The 20,022-nt window shown below is 36.4% G+C and overlaps 1 protein-coding gene across 2 annotated transcripts in view; it reads right to left on the bottom strand.

The window, feature by feature from the left end:
• LOC127062628 (FK506-binding protein 2) overlaps positions 1-19,340 on the bottom strand; it is a 37,081-nt gene extending 17,741 nt beyond the window's left edge. Inside the window, exon 1 of one of the 2 annotated variants that reach the window (XM_050991185.1) lies at positions 19,066-19,340. In XM_050991185.1, coding sequence (XP_050847142.1) covers positions 19,066-19,292 — 227 coding nt within the window. In that variant the 5' untranslated portion in view covers positions 19,293-19,340. The remainder of the gene's footprint in view (positions 1-19,065) is intronic. The other variant, XM_050991195.1, reaches the window with a different exon arrangement.
• Between the last annotated feature and the right edge of the window lie 682 nt (positions 19,341-20,022).

Below are 20,022 nucleotides of genomic sequence, written 5' to 3'. Positions count from 1 at the left end.
CCCAAGGGAAATATCGAAATCTCATTTTATCGGATTTATCGCTGGGAAATATTCCGCTTATGATATTGTAAATTTTAATGGTAATTTCGAAATAACATTTTTTGTTTTTAATTCTTTTTTTTTCATATACTTACCTTTATCACCATATGTAACTCTTTTTAATATTTCTACGAGATCTATATATTTGAAGTATTTATTCTTTACGCGTTAGTTTACTTTAACGTTCCTCATCGGGAACACCGAGTCGCTGCGGTGTTTTTGAAAGAACGAAACGAAACGAACATAAAGAGAAAGAACTTGGAAGACGAAAGGCGCACAAAGAAGAAACAGAAGAATGTGGGAGACAAGCCAAAAAAAAAAAGAAAAAGAAAGAAAGAAATCTTTTTCTTCTGTATTTCAAACCGTTGTCTCTTTTCTCGTTAGTCTTTCTTTTTTCTCTTTCTTTTTTTTCTTTTTCCCTTTATTTTTTACCCGCGAAAAATGTCTTCGTCGACGTTGGGTAGTAGCGAAGATGTACTTCTAAAAATGTTAGCGATGGCTTCGAAGGAGACAAATGTAAAGGATACTTATGAAATAGTACAAAAAAAAAGGAGATCTCCGTAAGAAATACGTTACATTTATTAGACTCATTTACGTAAATACGTTGCACAGATACAGACTCAGTCGCAGGTAAGTCTTTTTTCGTAAGTTCCTTTACAAATCGCCTCGTCTCTCGCCATTTCCCGAGATTACATCCAGCCAAGGTTACATTTTCCGCTGTATCTTTCTCTCTCTCTTTCTCTCTTATTCTCTACACTCTGGTAGAATCTTTTGAAAGTCGAGCCGCGAAGACACGTATGTAGCTAACGTGGTACGTCGACGAAAGCAAGGGAAACCTTTTACTGGTAAACTCAATAAAGAAAGAGAGAGAAAGAGAGAGAAAGAGAAAGAAAGAAAGAAAGAAAGAGAGAGAGAGGGAAAATCTTACTTAAGAAAGCAAGAAAAGTGCTCGACGATGACCATTCGTTGACATTTTTCAGTCTACACATTCAGCGAATGTACGATTTCGTTTTCTTTCTTATTTTTTTTTTTTTTTTTTTTTTTTTACCAAAAAAAATATATATACATATATGTTGAATTATAATATAAGAAGTAGTTTTGAATCATGTGTAGGATCAATCAACAGCAAGATATAATCGATCGAGTATCTTGTATGATTATCCAAACGAGCTTCTCTATGAAATCCTGTGCGGCGTTAACTAACCGATAAATTCTGAACGCGTACGCGAGCCGTTCTCCCAAAATAATGTAACTTCGGCAAATTAATGTGGCTCCGGGGATATCGGCTGGATGGGCTAACGTATTTCGTATTCGATATACTCTAGGGCATCGACCATTTTTATTGTTTTATTCGCTTCTCTGATTTATATTGCGTGTATAGAACGTTACCACGTATAACTATTATGTTTCAACATATTGTCTGCGAGAAATAATGATTTTCTACGAAAAAGATTTCGTTATTTACGTTTAATCCTACAACGTTAATCGTTTTCGATAAGTGACATAATGCTACGTTGAAATCCGTATGTGTTGGTATTAGGGTATATTTATGTACAAAGTGATAGTGGCCGAACATAAATCGTACTAATAGCATCGCAGCCGCCGATCGGGAATAGTTAATTAAGCGATAAGCGAAATAAATAGCTGTTACTTAACGCGATACTATTATTTACGCAACACCGTGCTTGCAATATCTTCGGTTAATTACATATATTGTTTCGTGCGGTTGAACATATTCTATTTATCCCGCGTGCACTGTGTTTTCTCTTATGAGTACTGTTTAATTAAACTTGAAGTATTTAATTAAGCGGAACCGTGTACTCGCTTCGCAACATGTAGTAATGGTGCAGAAAAGTGGGAGGGACAGGGATGGAGAGTGCGAGCGATTAAACGGAATTACTCCATTGCATGCCAAGTTACAGACATCTCATGGTGAGAGATGTAAACATACTGACTGAATTTACTAAGAGATAACAAAAGAATAAACGAAGAATATTGTTACTCGATCGTACTCGGAAATAGAAAAAAACATATTTTTTTTATTAACATCCTCATTATTTCTATCGTCTTACTTATCTCTGATAAAAGATAATTTGATTGTAATCAACGAAATATCGTCCCTTCAACAAATCATGTTAGATGTTAATTAATAAAATATAATCAAATTCTAAATCTACCATTAGTTCTTATATCTTTTGAAATTAGATACTTATTCATTTATTTTTATCAATTCTAGTGACTTTTGTTTCTATTATCGATCGATAAATTTGCTGGAATAACAAAGTTTAGGAAGTATTTGAAATAGTTTCGTGACTCGAGAAGAATTCGTCTCGTTACGCTTTGATACTCTTATATAATAAAGGATATTGGAGGGATATGGAAAATCGATAAATTTATCATAATCATTAGATTTCTTTATTTTTAAACGCTTTTCCTGTTCGAATTAATCCTCTCGAGATCGAGTTATTTGAGTACTCAATTTAAATGTCCGATAATAGCTTAATGTCTTTTGGAATTAGTGAATTAATCGATAAAAGAACATGATTATTTATTCTCTTTTATTCTTTTTGTTCGTTTACTATACAAACGTTTAGATCGAATACATTAGCGTTAATCGATACGCGCTTTGCTAAATTAATGCTTCAGAACCGTAACTTACTTCGAACTTGCTCCTAACTTATAACCGAGGAAAGATTAATCATTGCATTACCATGCGAGCGTTCATCCAAGTCTAGCTTCTAAGAAGAAAGTTAAGACTAAGTTAGGATTAAGTTAGAACTGGAAGCTTGACGCACGCGGGACGCTGCGATGCGCCATGTCCTGCGTTTCAGGTCGCAAGCTTCGAAGACTAACTGATTTACTTCAAGTATTTCGATGATCTTTCGAGGTTCCAGCAGGGAAGTTGTAATATTAATCAAATACATTTCATTATGTCCATTAATTACTTCATTAATTGATTTCGTATGCAATTAAGTAGTAATCGTATTAACAAAAATGACAAAATCGATCAATCGACTCTATGAGTGTTCGTAGATTTCGATTCGAATACATAAAGCGAAGATAAAGTTTTAAAGACGAAGATCAAAGAAACGAAGAATAACATCTTTGAATGATACGAGAAAGAAAAAGAACATTTTTTTCTCCCGATTTATTTTGTATCATAATCGATATAAGTGATAAAATATATCTTACACGAGCCATGAAAGTTTCTAATCGTTTGGTTTTTATTTATCCATTGATTTTACATTGAGAACAGTCATTAACGTAGCATCGTTTCGTTTCAATTTGCCTCGAATTTTGCGATAAACGTGCCCATTAACGATCGACCTTTTTAAAGTTGCAAATCAATTCGAAAACGCTTCGAAAAACATTTTAATAACGGCTGAGCAATTTTCGATATATTTCTCGTATCAAATGATGTAACCGTTGAAATATTAAAGTTGGCTTTTTCTATAATCAGTGTCGTATTTTGCACGATAAAAGTTCCACTTTTATCGCTCCAACTGCCGAGGACAGACCGTACCGGATAATAATCCTCGGTAGTGCCGTTAGCAACACGAGCGTACATCCATCCAGCATGGGCATCGTGGTATTCGTTAAAACGACAATATCGGTTTGCATAGGGCTGCGAGAATTTCTGCTAACGTTAACCAAAATTACAGCTGCGTCGCTTCGAATTCTAACAGTGGTGAAGCCGTTAGCACGTTCGCGTGATACCGATACATTCGGGTCTACGTATTGCTTTCTGCATTTTTCTTTTCCACCCTATCGAAACTCTGACGCGTATCGCGATAAGAAAAATACGAACATCTTTGGAAGAAAAAGCATCCTGTGAATATATTTTCCCTTCTCATCTTTTATCTCGCCGTTATCGACGATATCAACGTGATAAATTGATAATTTATGGTTGAGATAACTTAGGAAAATTTATAGAGTAAGCATGCTTCCGTGTAAGACGTCTTTTCGGTTAAGAAAACAAAAGATTAAAGAGCGTAACGAAAGAATAGAAAGAAAAGAAATAAGCTAGAAGAAAAACGCATTGCAGCGTAGAAACTTTATTAGTTTTAGAACGGCCGTATTCGAGTTTTACAAATCAGAATAAATTCGTAAACGATTTAACGAAATCTCTTTTCTCTTTTCTGGAAAGATTTTACGAAGGTTATTCGGTACGCCGCAGCTTTGCTATTTTGCAAAAGAATTTGATGTAAAAGCCGTAGAGTCCTCTGGAAGCTTTAACGTTCTACATTCTTCAAGATTTACTACGCTATTTTCAATAGATCTGTTTGATTTTATACTTTGCTTTGATCTCCAATCAAAACTGAACAACACCGAAAGAGATAAAGAAAGAGATTTAGAGAAAAATAGATAGATACATAAAGAGAGAGAGAGAGAGAAATATTAGAAAGCTTCCAGTCGGTAGTCTTAATTATAAGACTAATTAAAAAGTGTAACGGAAGAAAGGATAATCATCGTCGTCGTGGTGGCACGTCGACATTCTAATCTCTACGCTTATATACTTTTCATTTCAATGTAATTACTTGGTAAAGTAATTTAAAGCTGTTCTAGTTGTAGAATCACACCGAAGCCTCTTACTTTTTGCACGCTCGACATTCTATCTTTCTAATTTAGAGAGTTGGGAAAATATAGAAGACTTTTTCTTCTCTTCCTCTTCATATTCTTCCAATCTTCGTTATAGTCTTCAAGGACAAGAAGCTTCCGTTATGAGCAATAACGTTTCCCTCCAATTTGCTTCTACCGGCGTTCGGTAGTGTTCGAAGTTGAAGCCGCAGGGTTCGAGAAAAGAGAAGGGAGATAAAGATAGTCTCCGGGTAACAATCCGCGCTCGTCAGCGCGTTCATAAAGCGATTTCTTGCCATCCCGTCCTTTATTCTCTTTCTCTCTCTCTCTCTCTCTCTCTTTATTTCTTCTATCTCAATTCTTTTTGCTTCTCCGCTTGCTTCGTTTGTTCGTTCGTTCGTTCGTTCGTTCCTTCGTTCGTAGTCTTAGTCCTTCGGCCGACAAGCCTGGCACGCCTTTTAAAGCTTTTCGACGTACTTCCTGGCCTGCGGGATTTCATTTTCCCGGCCATCGGTGTTTCCATCTCCTAAGCTCCTTTGAAGATAAGAGTTTTCCACTCGCGAAATTAATCGCCGTCCATCCGGTCGAACGGTCGATAGGCAAGCCAGTAGCCTAGACCAGTCTTTTCTTCGTTAAACGAGCAACATCGAGTCCTTAAGTCAATCTCAAGGATATTACGATTCTCTTTTCAGATTCTTTCGATTAAGAACTCATCCCAGTTTCGATTCGATTTATTTAACAGAAACAAAAGATTCTATACTCTAGAACTCACTCGGTTTTCGATTCGATTTATTTAACAGAAACAAAAGATTCTGTACTCTAAGATCATTCACAATTTTAATCAGATTTCATTATATTTTTACTTCCATCTTTCAATATACTGAGTTAAAATATTTCAGGCTTTAATGTCAAAATTATTGATACGTAAGATAAACTTTATATCACTTCTATATATCCGTGGTTACAATCTTATAAATATTTTCGTCAAAGGGAAAGATAAACGACGAACGATCCTTCGAAAGTCAAGTATCGTAATATGACCAACGTGACGTACTTTTTCTACGTACATACGTACGTACCTACGTACTTACGTTTTTACTTATATACATCCCGAGAGAAGAGGAACGAACGTAACTTTTCGTAGCTTTGAGTCTTCGTGTAGGTGTTCATGACGATTTCGAGCAGCATCGGCACGCTCGGATGGAAACTCTTGAAACGACGGGAACGTGGAAGAAAGATTTCTCGCTATTGCGAACCGCAGAAATGACGGGCGCCATATTCTACGAGAATTTACGGCGGAAAGCTTTTATGTACCCTTAATCAACATGCCGCACTGCTCTCTCTCTCTCTCTCTCTTTCTTTCTTTCTCTCTTTCCCTCTCTCTTTCTCTCTACGTTGGCTGCTCCCTCTTCGTCTTTCCCACTTTCCATTCCTCTTCGTTAAAAGCACTACGAAAGCACAAGATTCCGCGATTCGCAATCGCGACTTTTCGTCTCGAGCGTAAACGCCTCTCTTCTCGTTGCGTTCCTTGCAAGCACCATCGAGCTACCCTGTTTCTCCCCTTTTTCTACCCTCAACCATTTCCTTTTACCCTCTTTTTCTCTTATCTCTCTTATCTTTGAACTTCCTTCAAGATCCATTTTATGTATAAACGACACACGTATGTATTATATATACTTGTACGTATTAGATTATCGCATTTTTCAATTACCGATATATTCATCGTTATCTATATCTTGTTTTTTATTTTTATATAACATCGTATTTCCATCTTATGTGTATTATCTTTTTATATTTTTTATTCTTCATTTTATGTATAAACGATACGTACATAGGTATATCTTCATACTAAATCTTTTTTCAATCAATATATATATATATATATATATATATATATATATATATATTTCCATATTAAATAATTTTTAATTAGCAACATATTGTCTATTATAACCTTGAGTTTGTCTTTAATTTTATTTCTTGTTAAATTAAGATGCAAAATAATTATTATCTCCTTCACGGTAGAATTTTGAGAATATGTAATCTGAGAAGATGAAATACGAATCCAACACTACAATATGTACATTGATATGTAGATATATTATGTTGCCATACGTAATTTAGCATGGTCAAACTCGCATGAATTTTCGTACGAAACTCATTGTATGAAAAGGCGAGTAACGCCAACAGGATAACGTTGCCATCCTATTCGAGAACGGATTCTACGCGATATGCCGAGTACAATGATGCATTGGACGTACGAATTGTAGGTACCGGTTGCGTACATATCCGACGAATTATTCGTTTCGAAAAGCATTAACACGGTTATGGCTTGATCCTGTTATTATTGTCATTATTTCTCTTCTACGTTATTGCGATTGGTATCAACGAGATCAGCCGATCGAACGAATTCGACGTTTAAATTAAACGTATTTGCAAGCTGTTGATATTTATCGAGGGAGGAACACAAAATAAATAAAAAAATAACACGTTTGAAAAGTTGTCAAACGAAATATAACGGATTTTCAATTTGTTTTATCGTTTCTATGATTTCGAGACTCTTCGGAGTTTTAGTTGGAATTAGCTATACGTGAAACCTCAGCACGCGAGTTTGTAAACGAAAAAGAAATGAAATCGGTCACGTGCTCATAAAAGAAGAAAAGTGAACGCGAAGAAGCCAATTCGTTGGAGGTCTGCAAACGTGTTCGATAATTCGACCGGTGATACTCGTTAGCTGCAACCTCCTTCATCCACCACTTCTTCTTCTACTTCTTCTTTCTCTTCTTCTTCTTCTTCTTCTTCTTCTTCTTCTTCTTCTTCTTTTTCTATGTTAACGCGATATTTTATGGCTGGCATGGAAGTTCGATCGAGTTATTAATGGCAAAAAGTCGGTTGCGAACCATAATGGCAGACCGGTAATCACTCTTCTAGAGGTTTTTAAACTTTCCAACAAGATCGTTCGTTTTCTTCCTTCAATTGAACTCTCATAGAAATTATTTCTTTTTCTTTCAACCATCAAAGTACTTCTTCGAAATGATATTCCGTTGATGTACAAGTTACAAATACAGATTCTTTGACGTCGCCTCGATTGCATCGTGATTTCTTGCTGTTCGCATTAATTTGATCATTAAAATGCATAAATCGCGCGGCCACACGGAAATTAATTATTTTATCGATAATCAAATGGCGACCGATAAATCAGGAATGTATCGTTTCAATAGGAATTATTAATAATAGGAATGATGATCGCGAGGATAACGGTTCTCATTAAAATTCGAACGGCATTGTTAGAGAAGGGTCGCCAAGCGTGTAGCAAATTTTTCGTTCGTTTTCGACGAGGAGATATGTATATCCTACGATATAAAATCTCCGAATTTATAACGACCTACCCAACCTCATAGTACAAACGATGCATTAATCCGTCGAGCATGCCGCAGTCATTCTGGTATATGTAATTTTCCATAACGCGTCAAACGTATATATATATATATATATATATATATATATATATATATATATATATCTGTGTATTTACATTCCTACATGTATGGTTCAATATCAACGAATTTACAGAAAATATTGGAACTTTCACGAGGATGTTATTTCTATGCTCACATACGTACAAAGTATACCCACCAACGTACATGTATATTAGTTACTATTATACACAATATATACATATATAATAGGTACATATCATATGGATAGGTCATTTAATGGAAGTACTAGTCATCACAAAGTCAACGGCTATGACGGCTTTCGAATCCTGTCAGTTTCCATAAAACAGAAAAGAAAAAAGAAATTCGCGTAAACGATTATATTTCAAATAAATTTCATTATTCTTTTTTTCCAATTAATTTGTCACATAATGTCAACGTTCCACGATGTTGATCGATGAGAAGGTAACGAGGTGATATTACATATTTACACATCTATATCTACCGTATAGGTATATATGCATAGTTACGGGCTAAAGGAGCGAAAAGGAGGTCGAGAAAAAGAGGACTCGAAGAGACGACGCGACACGAGCAACTAACGAGAGAAAAGTGCAAGTAGCTCGTGTGTACGAAGCGTAAACCGACTTCCGGCACTTTTGTAGGAGTCACTCGAGCGAACGTCGCGCATCTCAACGACGCCTTCGCTTTCGTTCGTAAGACGAATGAACGAACGAATGAACGAACGAACGAACGAACGAACGAACGAACGAACGGGCGAACAAGGAAACTTTGGAAATGTAATCGCCGTACGAATTACGAGCTGAGAGAGAAAACTTGTAAAACTTTCGAGAACCGTTTCGTTGTCTTAGAATTCGAATATGTAGGCGTATCTAAAGTACGAAGAGTTTAGCTATATATACTTTAACCTTCTTGCCCTTTTATTACGAAGATATAGTACGAGTATAAAAAAGTTTGTACTCATACTTTTTTTAGAAGAGTAACGATTGAGACATGGGTCGTACAATTTTAATTAATTCTTTAGTAATAAATAAATAAATAAATAAATAAATTAATTAACTATATTGACAGAAGGAGTACAAGTTATTTTGATTACTTTTCTTTTTAAAGAATGTGCAGAGAACCGTAAATTTCGATGATGGACAAGTGCATGCGTTTAAATGGATCATTTCGGCAGAGGCAAAAAATATAAAATCGTCGTTGCTAAATATTTAAAGCGGTCGAGATACGAAAGTTAAATTTTGTGAGAGAATCCGGTGTATATAGAAACAAGAGGAGGAAGAGGAATGAAGAGAAAGGAGGATGATGGAGAGGAGTAGGGTCACTCGGTTGGAAGAGTCGTTAATTATTTAACGCTAATTCTGAGGCAAAAGTAGATGCCTACACGTAGTTATTCGCTATGAAAGTTCGCGAACGTGAACGAAAGAGAAAAAAAAGAAGATGAAAAGTCAAAGGTAGCATCGTTATGCGTCACTTGTCAAGGGTCATGGGGAATGTTATGTATCGAACGAAGTGCTAGTGAACTTTATCCGGCCGATTTTCGATGCATCGTCGATCAAAGAATTTCTCGATGGATTTCACCCTTTCACAAATACAAGCACACGTGTATATACTTTATCCCTACTTTTCTATAATAATATTATTATATGAACATTGTTTACTTTATAATCAGCGATCGGCCGAACGATTTCATCATTGCCAAAAATAAACGTAAAAATCCATTTCTATTCAGATATTAATCGAAGAGACATGTATAATTAATAATCATAAATAATAATCCATTATGAAACTTTCGGCTAATGATTCAACGTTTATTTATAAAATGCTTGGATATACATATTCGCGAATCGAACTATCGAGGACGTGAGATGTTTACCAAAGGAACGAGAATTCACGAAAGATAGTATTACAGACCATCAAGGGTGGAAGTCCGATATCCCGTGGGAGCAAACTCAGCGGATCTTTGCTATTTTTCCTTACACCTTCTTCCCGAATTCCTTTCTCCGCTACGGCTTTCTCGGTTCAGCTACCCTTGCATCCCGAACCTTCCTTAATTCACTCTCGTTCGCGCCTTTGCTTCCCTTCCTCTTGACTCTCTCTCTCTCTCTCTCTCTCTCTGTCTCTGAACATGAAAAATCGCCGATCTTTATTGACTTATCGCCTTCGAAGAGAGATGTCATTTCGTCTTACCCGATCGTTACGTAAATCGCGATAAATCGTTTTCTGTTTTGTCTTAAATCATGCCATAACTTGTTATCAGCGTTGCCTTTCGATGAAGAAAAGAAAAAATCGTTTAACTTTCCACTCGAGAACGGAATAAATAAAAAGGGACAACGAAAATAATCCTTGTTATTTAAGGACTTTCCTTTGCAAGAATTTTAAATCGACTCTCCCGGAGTTTGCATATCGAAACGTCCTCTGAAATTTATATATGGTAAGCCGATATTTGATTTAAGCGATATGTAGGGAATAGGAGAGTTTTTTTTTTATTCTTATGTATAAAGGAATAGAAATCACGTGTTTTGTTCGATGCGAATGATGAATACATCGTTAGTGTATATTATTATCTATCCTTTCCAGTGATATTGCAATTACAGTATAAGACAAATGTTACTGTGTGACAAAAAGAAAAGGAAGAAAAATAAAGAGAGATAATGAGAAAATAAATAAGAAACGATGACACTTTCAGAGTATGTAATAGTTGCCGGTTCGAAACGGAAGTAGTTTTTTTGACGGAAGAGGAATAGCACGATGTCCGAGTGATGAGGTCACGTCGCGTTTCGAGACCGACTATAGTCCTGCATATTAAGTATCTCAAGGATACTTAGCACGCAACGAGGAAGCAAACTCGAGCGTACGTGCATGCGTGCGTAAATTGACACGTAAGTATTTACAACTTACGTTTCATTCGTAAGATATATTTTATCAAAAATTTTCTAACATTAAAATATGATATTAACTTAGTAATCGTTCGTTGTTCCTTTGATTTATTAAACACATTTGAAGCGATAAGAATCGATAAACGAAATTAAAGAATTTTCTTATCAAAATCAAATAGCAAAGATTAAAAACATATGTATATCAGCGTGTCGATTAAAAATTTTATGATAAAAAATGAATCGATAATAGGAACGATGATAACGAGGAAGTATTTCGAAAATACGTTCGCTCCTTTCGAGACAAAGTCATTCGATTCATTGAAAGCTAGAAACGCCATTCGATTTCTACGGAACAATGTTAATTAAGCAACTATCACGGATGAATGTGTACGCAATACCGGTTCGATAAGATCGTGTCGCAAAGACGAAATCGTTGCCCTCTTCTTCTTGTCCTCGTTGTTTTATCGCAGCTTTCTCTCGTTCGAACGTGGAAATTTATGCGAGAGCGTAATGGCCGCGACGATGTAGGCGGAAGGTCCGAGTAATTTGTGCCGGACCATTCAAAACAAGCACGGTAGATATATAGTATATACATATATACATACATCGAGGTTATATCGAAGAGTCGAGAAAGCAGAAAGCGAGAAAGCGTACCAATGTTTGTACGTATCTATGACCGACATTTGGTAATATACGAATTAATTAGAAGTTACGAATACGTAACGTTCATTCTAATTGATAAAACATAATTTATAAAACATAAAACACATATATATATGTATATATATAAACAAATATATATAAGAATATGCAATGTTTAAAAAATAGTCATCCTTACTGAGAGTAAAACCAGCGAGTTGCTCTCGAGAATATTTCTCGCTAATGGATATTGTATTTAAGAGTAATTATCTGAGACTATGGTTCAACTATGCGAGATTAATTACTTTCGTTGTAATATGCTTCCGAATGAGAACGAAGGAATTTTACTATCGAAAGAAATACGAATCAGTCTCGTATTCTGAGAGTAACTATCGGAGAGTAATAGCCTGAAAATTCTTACAAGAAAAGAATAGAAAATGAGACCTTTGAATTAATAACAATATTTGAAGTAAATTCGATAGTGAATACTATAACAACGAATAATATAAATATATAAATAATTTCACGCTTATCTCTAAATATACAGATAAATATAAACGAACATAAATGAATCTTAAATGGACACTGTCCTGAAAATTTTATCTGTTAATAAATTTCCGATATATCAGTGGTATATTAGTATTATCCAAGAATAAAAATTCTCGAAGACATTCTCAAATGAATATAAAATTTGACAGTACTTTCGAAAGTACTTATCGTAAGAAATTCTCAAGCGGATGGCTCTCTTTAAAACGTGACTGGAAAAAGAACAATCGATAAGCGAGACATTGAATAAAAGTTATGCTTGATTTATTTTGTAATTTGGTACAGGATATGTAAATATTCTAAAACGATATAAATTAATATCTACGCGTCATAATGGAGTATGAAGATAAATTACAGCTCCCAGAGACTAAAAATAAATACAGAGAATTCATGCATGTGACCAATCGAATTAAACGTCTTCCAAGGAACATTTGAGAAACTAAAGATAGCCAGAGGAAGATTTGAAAGCCATCAATATTGTATTAGAATTTTTTGTTACAAGCTAAGTACTTAGTCGTATTAGTATCAAACCCATTAATATTAATCATCTTGGTATTGTGAGATTTCCTTTCATCTCGGTAAATATTCATCAACTTAATAAAAATAAGAGATGAACAATATAATTCAGCTTACAATGTATATGTGTAAAAGAAAGAAAGAAAGATAAATAGAGACATAGAAAGAGAGAGAGAGAGAGAGAGAGAGAGGAAGAAAGAGAGACTATGAGAACAGGTTTATTATGTCAGTACATAGAATGGAATTCATTGGCTCGTGACGACGTCAAGGCAAGTACGCGTTAATTAATCTATGCGTCTAATGAATCAAAGTCGACTCTCTACAGAGGATGGAGGCACACGACAGGATATTAAGCAGTGAGAAAAACAAAGGTCGTGAGTAGAACAACCGCGTAAAGGTAAAATGTTTCGCCATTCTCGGAGAGATTACAAATCTTTTTTCTTTTCTTTTTTTTCTCTTTCGTTCTTTTTCTTCCTTACATTTTATTGTAAAGAAGATAAAGAAAAAGAGAAACGTAGCTTGGATTTGTTAATCGTTATAAAGAGATTCGCGGACTTGAAATGGTTAATGGTTCGATGGTAAAAGAAAAAATAAAATAATAAAAGAAACAGAGAAAAAAATATCTCGTTAATCGAACTCCGTGTTATATCTATAGAATTTTTATATTGACTCGATTAATACACATTTTATAAGTTTTTCATTAAGAGTTATACTCTACGCAAAGAAACAGGAACATGGTCATTTGTTCTAAAACCATCGACATTCTCTTCCTCTGCTCGTTCGGATCAGCGACGTGGCTCCTTTACGTAGGTTTTCTCACAAGGAAAAACATTTACCACCGCCTATACTATCTCTTACTCTCTCTCTCTCTCTTTCTTGCTCTGTCTCTCTCTATCTTCTTTTCTCTTTCCTTTTTCTTTTTTCTCTTTCTTCGTCGTTTTCTTCTCTTTCAGTTCCTTTACCTTTCCTTTCCTTTCCGTTCCTTTACCTTTTCTTTGCGTTTTCTATTTTCCTCTGCTTACCCTCTTCAGCAAGGAGGCGAACCAGGAAGAAGACAAGAGAGAAAGAGAGAGAAAGAGAGACGAGCTGGTACTAATTAAATCAAGTACCGTTGTACAAGGAAACGGGCCAACGTTCTCGTGTTTTCTACTCAACCGCTGGTATTCTGTCTGTATACGCTTGTGTATGTGAGTGTATAATAGGCCTTGTTTCTTAATTAAAAATATACTGGCTCCATCGAGAGCAACGTCGTCTTCTTAACATCTCTGATGCTGGACTTTTCAAGTTTCAACATAATATCTACTATATGTACGTACTTATGTACTTATGTACGTACGTTCGTTTATTGCGTCCTTTTTACTCATTTTCTTAATTTCGTACGTTTGTGTATATACGAACGTTCTCGGTTAATTCAATACGTGAAAATACACACGAAATTTTCATGAAAATTCTCGCAGTTTTCTTTCCTTTAATATTATTTACCTTCTTCAACGAACTCTTTGAAACGTGATAAACGTTACGGTTAAAAGAGAAAGAAAATGAAAGGAAAGAGGGAAATGTTATACCTGTTAAACTCGCGTAAAAATACAAGAAAGTCCGAGTACGAAACGAACGAACAATTTTTTTCGTTATTAACGAAACAATTCTAATCGTTTAAATCGTATTCGATTACGAGTGAGTTTTAATATGTCGAACGTAAAAATTCTGATTATTATTGCTACCAACGGAGTGAAGATAATTTTATTGCAAAGGGCATGACGAAAAAAGAAAGAAAGACGAGCAAGTGTAAACGAGGAAAGGGTCGTTCGGTTCTTCGTCTTCGGATCGTTGCCTACGACGTAGAACTTTCGAGGGCAAAACGGTGAATAAACCGAGGGAGGAGCACAGAGAGATGCATCTCGACTCGCGAACGGATTCACTCGCGCGAGAGCTCCTTTTTTCCAGGGTAGCGGAGAGAACGAGGGAGTAAAAAAGAAAAAAGAAAAAAGAAGAAAAGAAAGAAAAAAAGAAAAAGAAAAGGAAAGAAAAAAGACGAAGAAGGAAAGAGAGGAAGAAGGGGAAAAGGAAATAACGGTACAGGGGTGGCGTAGAAATGGCTAGAGTCTGGCGGTTTCCGAATAAAATACTGAACGAGTATTGCCGGACGTTGTAGCTGTGGGTTACAAGCGAGCTATGCTGCTTCGTGTTTATGGGATGAGCTTCGCAGTTTACACTTACTATCGAGAGGGGTGGCCGCGTTTTCCGACGCAGTTAATAACGGGAAAGAGCTTCGCCCGCGGCCTCGTTCGATAATTTCCGTTTGCGAGTTTAAAACATCGTGTTTCAAAATCAATTTAATGCCATTTCACGGTCTTCTATCTCTCTTTCTTCTTTATGCCGCTCGTTTGCAGCTACGTGAACAATTTTACTCGTTTATCCCGTATAACGTCCGCGGCTAAAGGATAAATGCAAAATATTCAAATTATTGAAGCATCTCTATTCGATTAGCTAGGAAAATGGATTGACAATATGTTTTTGACAAAGAATTAAAGGAAAATACAATTGTTAAAGATTAAAATATATAATATTTTTTCGTTCTTTCTCTTTACCGATGTGGTTGTGAAAAATGATAAATAGATCGAGATCGTTTCGGTTGATTCGAAGTTAGATTAGTAGAAAAGATCGTTATCCTTGTCAGAGATAACGGCCTAAAATTGAACTGGTCCGATGATCACTCAATTCGATCGACGTTTGCGTTACCGACACTATTCGGATTTCAATTAATCGATCGACGTGTCAAGGAACGAATGAGGAAGACAATGCCAAGCTTCGCCGAACTAGCGAATTAACTGATATCGATGTCGGACTAATAGGAGAAAGCTGTAATCTCTAACTATGTGTAATCCATAATTCAACTACAATGACGACAAGGATGAGTAAGTAACACAGGAAATGTTAAATAAGTGAAAGTAAAAAGAGAAAGTATATGCGACTTGTTTTACTCCGTTCGAAATAAAACTTCAATGTTCGAGGATGTTCGTTCTTTTAGAATCTATCAGTTCGAGACATTTCGAGCCTCGTACATCACGGCGTTGTCAGCAAAACCGTCGAGTAGAATTCTAATCGATCTGTCGTAACGTTGTGAGTTCTCGTTTCGACCGGTTAAACCACAACGGCCGTTTAGCGACCGCACATACACGGTAAGGCACGTTGCACACTGTCGACCAGTCGCCGACGATTTGCTCGATGAAAGACTAGAAACCGAGCGACCAAACGAGTCATCCGTACCATTTCTCTCGTGTATTCGTGGTCATTGCAACCAAGAGCGTACGCCCTCATATATTCTCTTGAATTCAGTGATCCCCACGACCAAGTAGTATGTTCATATATTCTCTTGGATCCAATGGAAATCTAGCGACTGGTCGAAAGTGCGCAACGAACCTAATTACGACAATGATCGTAAGTTTCATTGACCAGTTTGACTCGAACGAGACTGTTGGAGATGGAAAGGAAGAGGAAGGGATAGAAGAAGGAGAAAGGGAAGTAGAGTTCAAAAACTTGCAAACACAGTGAGTAAGAACGATAACGTGCTTTTGTGTCGGCTAAGAGAGGATGAGGAAAACCCTAGCTAAAGGAGCTACCCGTTAAGCTCGATAACCTTATCGTACTCAAGCTCCTCGTTATCACCCTCTTGAGAAGTAGTCAGCTCGCTGTTGGTGGTGACTAGCTTGCTAGCCCTTTTGCGATACAACTGCTAATCTAAGGAAACGAATGAGCTCTTCTTGCTATGAAAACTATCTTTAGAACGAAGATATCTTTCTTCTTTCTCTCTTTTTCTCTCTTTCTCCTCTCCTCTTCTCTTCTCTTTTAGTTGATATAATTAAATGTTAAGTAAGTAAGTTTTTTTTTTCCCCTACAAGAAAGAAACTTCGAGCTCATTTTTTCTCGTCCTTCTAACTTTCCGAATTTCTTTTTTTCTTTTTTTTTTAGTTTAGCAAGCAATTTCAAGAGTTAAGATAACGATGCCTACAACGGCGCACGCAAAATTCTCGTCCAGTTTCGTTATCAGAAAGCACGCAAATAGCCGATACGTCGCACGAACAAACAAAGCCGTGCCATTTGGAAGATCGTACAGATCGCACCCGGTAGTTCGCCGTGAGATAAGATTATAGTTTAAAACGAGAATAATCGTTTCGCTCTAGCGTATGTTTATTCGTTCTTTTATTCATATATAAATAGGGAGTATTGCGATTGTATGTGTATTCAACTAATTTATCACTAAATAACCGTTATGCTAATATACGTATTTGACACACACACACATATATATGTATGTATTATATATGAATATAACTAACTATTTTAAGTTTCACTTCCTGTCATTTGCAAATAATCTTTTGAGAACATCAACAGAAATTTTGGCTCGTCAATCTCTAACCTTAACGAGAATATGAATTAACACGCGATTTATGTATGTAGATCCGATGAAAAAAAGAACCTTATGACGCTTGAGTAATGTAAAGATAATCAAGAAACAGTATATATATATATTACATGTATGAATGTACATAAATTTAAACATCCAGGATTGATCGATCGACACAAAGTAATTGCATTGATAAAACAACATAAAATGCTTTTTTTTCGCACTGATGTCTTATCGAAGATCTAGAAAGGAAAAAAAAAGAAAGAAAGAAAGAAAGAAAAAACGTAAAAATAATAAACAAAGAATAAAAAGTAAATGATAAATATCTTTTTGTTTCAATTTAATCGTATCAATGATATCATGCGTGAGAAATCAAAGTCTTGAACAAATAAAATAAAGGTCAGGAAGGTAACGTGGGAAGTTGTAGTTTAATTTCGAGTCTACGGAGAAACGGTTTTCAAGTTTGATATTGTGTGAGCAGTCGACTATACCATGACATCAAGTCCGCTTAACGGTACTTGTAACGGCCTACGAAAGAATTTAAAGGTGTCGAGACCCGCTCGAGACTCGTTATCGTTCTTGAATCGATAGAAATCGAACGGACCACTCAGTGAGTTTTTATATTCTTTAGGATTTTCACCATTCGAGAAGGGTAAAAGGATCGAGTGGTGGTATTAGATGTGAGAAGGGAACAGAAGGAAGATAAGAGAGAGGAATATGGAAGAGAGACGTTTGCGTCGCAAGAAATTCTCAATTATCGCGGGTAAACTTTTCAATCTGGAAAAGCAGCACTCTTGGGTTCTCGGTCGACGTGTAACACTGGGCAAACTCATCAAAGCGCAAACAGAGAAGTTCTGATTATTCCGAATTCAATGGACGAAGCAGTATCCAGTGTGAAACTTAGCGACCAGCTAGATTGATTGGACCACGTTCATTGGAAAATGAAATCCGCGGTAATTACAAATTTACCGCCGGAATAATCGAATATTCTTGTCGTCGTACGTAGTGTTGAGGCAAGCGCGTAATAATAAGCGTACGAGAGAGAGAGAGAGAGAGAGAGAGAGAGAGAGAGAGAGAGAGAGAGAGAGAGAGAGAGAAGTAAATGATTTCCCTTCAACAAAATGCGGAACGTTATATACTGAGATACATATTTTTCATTGTTCGACGATAATTAGAGAAAGAAAAGGATTTCAGTTGAGATAAGCAAGAAAGAGAGAGGGGATATTCAATGAGAATGGAGAGTAGTTTGACCTCGTTTTCGAAAATATGATTGTACATAAATATTTTCTTTTTCGAAATCGTTAGACTCGTTTACACAAAATTCTAAACGTTTGTATTTAATCGTTAAATCGATCCAAAGGATCGTCACGGAGTTTCATTTGGTGACAAAAAAAAAAGAAAAGAAAAATGGAGAGAACACTATATTTGGACATGTTTTCTCTTTATCTTGTTTCCTTTCTCTCTTTTTTCTTCCAAAGAACGAGTGAGATAGGTAGAGAGAATGACACGATAAGGTAATGCAACCTGGTAAGATGATCGATCGAATATTCGAAACCGACGAGCGAATTATATTCCCTCGTTTGATTCTATAGAATCACCGAATTCGGAGCAATGCACTCTGAGACTTTCTGATAAACGCAGTGAAATCACGTCGAAACGGAAGGATCACGTTCGGTAAATCATTGGTTAGACGGCGCACCAAGAGTCTCTTTATTCTCTTCTAGGATAGTAGCAAGTTTAGAATAATTTCAAGTTTCTAGATAATACACGATCATCAGCATTCCACGATCGAGAAGAAAAATTCTATTCGTATACATTCGATTAAATCGATTTGATATCTATTTTTAAATATTACTCTCTCCAGAGAGAAAAATCTAATCTCGGTGTAAGGTTAAAAGAGAGCTATCGCAAAAGAGACACGCACACACACGTACACGCTCTTTTTTCTTTTTCCCTTCTCTCTCTCTCTCTCTCTCTCTCTTTCTCGTTAAAAGACTCATCCACTGACCTTGAGTCGAATTTGGTACCATCTTGAAGCGTGCCGGTATAATGCATGGTCAGCTGGTCGCCTTTTTTCGAATGGACCTCGCAGACTTCTGGTAAATAAATGGTTTCGACCTTGAGACCATTGTCAGCTTTGACGGGAGACTTGGAAAAAATAAAAATCGCGAGCGCAAGAAGCGCGAAACGCGAGGAAAGGACGGCGCTTGCGCTTTTCGACAAACGGAAGGCCATGTTCGACGCTTACGGATGCTCGCGAGCAACTGGAGCCACGTAGCGTCGCGCGCCGCCGAGCTGCCCTCGCTTTGTACCCCCCTCTCTTGTCCCTCTTCGCATCATGCTGCTTCGTGGCCGTGCCTCGCTTCGTTCGCCACATTGCGCCGTCTCATTGGCCACGCTCAGAATATGTAGGTCTGCCTCGAACCTTCTTTCCATCTCCTCTCCTCTACCTCCTCCATCTTCTCTTCCTTCACTTCCTCCTCTTCGTCACCTCTACTCTTCTTTTCCTCTTCCTTTCTTCTAGAGTGTCCGTTCGGAGTGAATGCCGACTGCGTTTACCGATTACAATAGACTTTTCTCCTTCTACGTCTCTCTCTCTTTCTCTACGATGAGAGTACTCCCTAGATGACCTCATTCGTAAAAAATCAAAAAGATCCTCTCTCGTTCTTTTATGAATGATAATTATTTACATATTACTAAGTATATTATTGAAATATATGGTTTTCTTTTTATCATGAAAATATTCTCTCTTTTTATCTATCTCTTCTATCCTCTATATATAAGTTCCTACATTTACGTAAGAAATCAAAAAGGTCGTCCTTCGTTTCTCCATGATGATAATTATTAACATAGAACTACTTTTCTAGAATATACTCTTCTTTTATCGTCAAAACATCCTCTCTATCTCTATTTCTATCTCACTGTTTCTCTATGTCTCGTGTGAGAGCAGCTTTGTTCACATCCT

Source organism: Vespula vulgaris, chromosome 1 (assembly GCF_905475345.1).
Source record: "Vespula vulgaris chromosome 1, iyVesVulg1.1, whole genome shotgun sequence".
Classification (NCBI taxonomy): domain Eukaryota; kingdom Metazoa; phylum Arthropoda; class Insecta; order Hymenoptera; family Vespidae; genus Vespula; species Vespula vulgaris.
This window is presented reverse-complemented; position numbering and strand designations above follow the sequence as displayed.